Below are 5,147 nucleotides of genomic sequence, written 5' to 3'. Positions count from 1 at the left end.
CCATTCCTCTGCCAACCCCCTGGGCCTGCTCTGGGCCCTCCAGGTCCTTGCCCATCTTGTGGAATGATGGGCCCATTAAACACTTGGGGTTTTGTGGAAAGAAAGGAACCCTGAAACATTTTGGAACCTCATGGATCCAAGCAGCCATTTGGAAAGTGCAGGTCCTTATGGAAACAAAGGAACCCTGGGACATAATGGAAGCTCATGGATCTCAGGGACCATTGTGACACTGAGGAACCTTATGGGCTCGAGGGGCCACTGTGACACTGCAGGGCCTCAGGGAACCCAAGGAACCCTGGGGCACTGTGGAATCTACTGAAATCCATGGGCCACTCTGATGCTGCAGAACTGCATGGAATCAAGGGTCATTGTGACACTGCAGGGCCTCATGGAACCAAAGCAGTGCAGGGACACTGTGGAATCTCATGGAACCAAAGCAATGCAGGGACACTGTGGAATCTCATGGAACCAAGAGGGCCTAGTGACACTGAAGAGTCTCGTGGCGCCCACTGTGCCTCCCCAGAACTCCATGGAATCAAGCAGAGCCGCTGCCTCCCCCCCGCCGCCGCACGGACCGGAGTCGCCGGCTCTGCCCCGCTTGGACACCTCTGGAGTCAGCATGTTCTTGGGCAGCACAACTGAGCTCAGACCAGAGAGTTTCCCACATTTTGCTTTGCCCCCTCTTTCCCCTGGTTTTACTTTTGTTCTTTATTCCCCTGGATGCAAAAGGGAAGGGAAGCATGTGTTGATCCCTGTGATAAGTAAAATCAAGGAAATTTACTGATCAATTATGAGGGTTAATAAAAGTTGCTATATTGTATTAACTGCCCAGTTAATGGTCATAAGTTTAACTGTTATGCAATGTTAAACCACAAGGTTTTGTTTGCTGCGGATGACTAACACAACGCAATAATGATTTAGCACTTTACGATCTAAAAACGGTTTTGCCTAAGCATATTAATAGGGACCAAGATGGAGGGGCTGACCACGAGGAACCCGGGTGATCAACCGTCATCCTGATGGAAAATTCCAGGACCCTGGACCCATAGAAACTAAGGACTTTGAAATCATTGGTGGGCACCCCTCAGCAACAACAATTGCCCGCGAAAGGAGGAACCAACCCTACGATTGCCCACGAAGAGGGAACCAAGCAGGATGTAGCCCGCGAAACCTCCACCAATGAAGGGATGACGTGACTTTGGGGGGAGGTGGTTTTCGAAGGGTATAACTGGTGCTGTTTCTGTTCCCCTTTTCGTGGACGCAGCAGGAACTGAGGTTTCCTCCGGTCGCCCGGCTGGCCGTTTTTGCTTGTTGGCATTAATAAATACTTTTATTACCTTGCAACCTAAATTTGATAGCCTCGTCTCGTTGATGACAATCCCTGTTTTTATCTGTTTAGAAAAGGGTGTTCAGGATGGGGAGACAGACAATGTGATTTCTCTCTCTGTGGTTGCTTTGAACTGTTCTGTTGGTATTGTTGTTTTTGCTGCTATATTGGCAGTAAACTGTTATTTTTTCACTTCTACTATCCTTGTATTTTGTCTCCCTGTATTACTGGGGAATAAAAGAAGAGTGAGTTCATATAACTGGAGTTCCCGTCCCAATATATTTATTTAAACCAGGACAGGTTGCTCAAGGGCTCCCTGACTTTGGCATCATCCATAAAGGACTTGAAAATTCATTTAGTCCCATTCTACAGAGATAACAAAGATATTCTACACTGGTGTTCAAGGGTTGGTCACTGAGGGATTTCATCAGGAAGTTGCTGCCAAGAGGATTTTGTACCATGAATTTTATTGGACACTCTTCATTCAGGCAACTTCCCACCCATCAATTCTTCAGTCCAGCTCTCACCAGTCTGGCCATAAGGAGACCACAAGAGACCATGTCAAGGGCCTTGATAAAGTCTGGGCACACAACATCCTCTTCTATTCCCTCCCACAGGGGTTCTGCCATCCCTGCCTTGTCCTTCCCATGCCTGGCAATGGCTGCAGCAGGACTTGCCCTATCCCCTTCCCTGCTGAGCCTGAGCAGTCTGGAACTCTGCCAACCCTCCTTGCTGCCCTGTTTGCAGACTGCTTCCATGTCTGCCTTTGCCAAGGCCCCAGGAAGCTCTGGGCTGGCTCTGGCCTTTCCAAGGCTTTGGGAGAGGTCTCCCAGTGACACTGCCCAGCCTTCCCAATAGCCCTGACACCAAAACCTTTTCCATAGCCCACACTTCCAGAGGAGTGCCCAGGACACAACACAGGTTGTCCTGGTGGTTCTGGAGAATGAGAAGGGATTTCTTCCTCGAGGCCAACCCCTCCAATTGGATTTGAGTGCAGCTGAAAGGTTTCCTCAGCATTTTCCCCAGTGTCTCCCTGCCCTGAAGGTTTGTGACCATCAGGGTGGAGCTGAGGGGGTTGGGCAGGTGGCTGAGGAGGGGGTAGAACAAGGGCTGTGTCCAACTGTGCCAGGAGGGCTGTGCTGGGCAAGGAGGAGGAGGCTGCAGAAAACAGTGGCACTGGGGAGGGGAGAGGAGCAGCTGGAGAGACCTTGGGCCTGCCCACGCTGGGCAGGAGCTGCCCCAGGATGGCAGCTCTGAAGCACTCCCAGGATGTCCCTGGGAACAGGAGGGGAAGAGTGGATCTGAAAATGGAACCTGGAAAGCAGAGAGCAGGAGTGTCCTGGTGACACTGCAGGAGAGTTGCAGCCCTGGAGCAAGGTGACAGAAGAAGTGACCCAGTCCATACAGTGGCCTCAGAAGATCCCACAGCATCCTGGAGATGCAGTGTGCTGTCCTGCAGTGTGCTGTCCTTTAGGAACATCTGAGAAGAAGGGTCTTGGACAAAGAAGGCACTGCAGGGTCCTTTATTTTGTTTAAATACTCAGCGAGCACAATTCATCCTTTATACATCACTGGGTCAAATTCAGTGGGTAGACACTAAATTAGAAGGCAGATGCATAATAATATATCATGGCAGAAAAAATTACTGCAAGAACCCGATGACCTCCACGAAAAATGTGAACAGGAAGGCTGGGTCATTAAGGAATCCCAATGTGAATGCTACACACCAGAAAACAGGCACTTTATTGCTCCTGAAAAGCATCCAGTCATCATTTTCCTCAGGGTATCCTTGAGCTCCTGGTTCCTGAGGCTGTAGATGAGGGGGTTCAGGGCTGGAGGAACCACCGAGTACAGAACTGACAGGGCCAGATCGAGGGATGGGGAGGAGATGGAGGGGGGCTTCAGGTAGGAAAATGCTCCAGTGCTGAGGAACAGGGAGACCACGGCCAGGTGAGGGAGGCATGTGGAAAAGGCTTTGTGCCTTTGTCCCTGCTCCAAGAGGATCCTGAGCACAGCCCTGAAGATCTGCACATAGGAGAAAACAATGAAAACAAAACAACCAAATACTAAACAGATGGAAAACAAGAGAAGCCAGAGTTCCCTGATGCTGGAGTGTGAGCAGGAGAGCTTGAGAATGTGGGGGATTTCACAGAAGAACTGGCCCAGGGCATTGCCCTGGCACAGGGGCAGGGAAAATGTATTGACTGTGTGCAGCAGAACATTGAGAAAGCCAGTGGCCCAGGCAGCTGCTGCCATGTGGGCACAAGCTCTGCTGCCCAGGAGGGTCCCGTAGTGCAGGGGTTTGCAGATGGCAACGTAGCGGTCGTAGCACATGATGGTGAGGAGATAAAACTCTGTTGACATGAAGAAGAAAAAGAGCTGTGCAGCACATCCCATGTAGGAGATGGTTGTGGTGTTCTGGAGGGAATTGTGCATGGCTTTGGGGACAGTGGTGCAGATGCAGCCCAGGTCTGTGAGGGAGAGGTTGAGCAGGAGGAAGTACATGGGGGTGTGCAGGTGGTGGTCGCAGGCTACGGCGCTGAGGATGAGGCCGTTGGCCAGGAGGGCAGCCAGGGAGATGGCCAGGAAGAGCCAGAAGTGCAGGAGCTGCAGCTCCCACCTGTCTGCCAATGCCAGGAGGAGGAACTGGGACATGGAGCTGCTGTTGGACATTTGCTGCTTCCCCAGAGTATTTTGATCTGTTGAGGAGGAAAAGTCCCTGCTGAGTTAGACCAGGCTTCTGCAGCCAAACATTACCCGTCTCACAGCCACCCCACTCTCAGGCTCTCTCTCCTCTCTCAGACCTCCCTGCAGCTCCCTCCCCTGAGCTCTGCCTTTTGCTGCCTGAGGGGACCATTGGAAGCAGGAACTCTGGGATGGGCTCCCAAGGACTATTTGCTCTGCTGGGAGAGGGAACTTGGAATGCATGGTGATTTCAAATTAAATGTACTCGTGATACATCCAAGAGCTTCTCAGCTTTACTGTTTGCAATTTGCCCAAATGAAGGACTGAGCTGAGGGAATTCTTTGGATTTGTTCACCCACTTGCACCTGCCACACGTAGGAGTGGTTGTGGAGGTTTGAAATCCCTGACATTTCTATTGCACTGCAGGATAAGTCTTGTGGGTTCTGAGGGGCACAGGGACGGTCCCTTAGTGCAGAGAGAAGAGCTGCTCTGCCCATCAGTCCTGGGCTCAGCTGCCCTGGGCTGGCAGCTTGGAGCTGGAGGAGCATCACACTCAACTGTTCCCCTCCAAAGAAACTGCCCAGAGATCCAGGACTCCATATCCAAAGAACAGATTGACACACTGTTCACCTTTTCATCTCTCCCCTCCCAGACTGAGACACAAAATGCTCCTTGCAGCTGCCCAGAGCATTTGCGTGGATTTAGCACTGAGGAGTTGTGGTGGTTTCACTCTAGGCCTTCCTGGAGACCAACTTGTAGCCAGGAAGGAACTAGAAAAGTGATCACGGAAGTATTCCATGCTATTCCTTTACGTAACTTGAGGTATAAATAAAGCCAGCGGGAGGGATCTCGCTCTCTTCCTCTCCGGCGAGGTTCGAGAACGGTGGATCCCTGTTTCGGTCGGGCTTATCTGGAGCCGAGGCCTATAGTGACTGCCGTTATCTGCCCGCGTGAGGGGAGAGCCGAGGACCGTGTCTGGTCATCCTGCCTGTTCGAAGGGAAGTGGTGAGATTTTTGCTAGTTTGCCTTCGGCTGGCCGTTTGACTTGTTCGGTCCTTGCCCCTTTTTGTCCTTCTCCCTTTCCCCCCCCTTCCCTCCCCCCCCCCCCCCGGTGTGTGGTATTCTCCTTTTGTGT

The 5,147-nt window shown here is 51.7% G+C and overlaps 1 protein-coding gene across 1 annotated transcript; it reads right to left on the bottom strand.

The window, feature by feature from the left end:
* Positions 1-3,046: 3,046 nt before the first annotated feature.
* Positions 3,047-3,982, bottom strand: LOC116781360 (olfactory receptor 14J1-like). The gene has a single exon (XM_032677044.1). The coding sequence runs from the start codon at positions 3,980-3,982 to the stop codon at positions 3,047-3,049; it is 936 nt and encodes a 311-aa protein (XP_032532935.1).
* Between the last annotated feature and the right edge of the window lie 1,165 nt (positions 3,983-5,147).

The sequence above is a fragment of the Chiroxiphia lanceolata genome (assembly GCF_009829145.1).
Source record: "Chiroxiphia lanceolata isolate bChiLan1 chromosome W unlocalized genomic scaffold, bChiLan1.pri scaffold_40_arrow_ctg1, whole genome shotgun sequence".
Classification (NCBI taxonomy): domain Eukaryota; kingdom Metazoa; phylum Chordata; class Aves; order Passeriformes; family Pipridae; genus Chiroxiphia; species Chiroxiphia lanceolata.
The sequence above is the reverse complement of the archived record's forward strand: the minus strand, read 5'-3'. Positions and strand labels throughout refer to the sequence as shown.

What these genes read in the sequence shown, in the direction of transcription:
- LOC116781360 (XM_032677044.1), bottom strand. Translation starts at nt 3,982, where the DNA reads ATGTCCCAGTTCCTCCTCCTGGCATTGGCAGACAGGTGGGAGCTGCAG.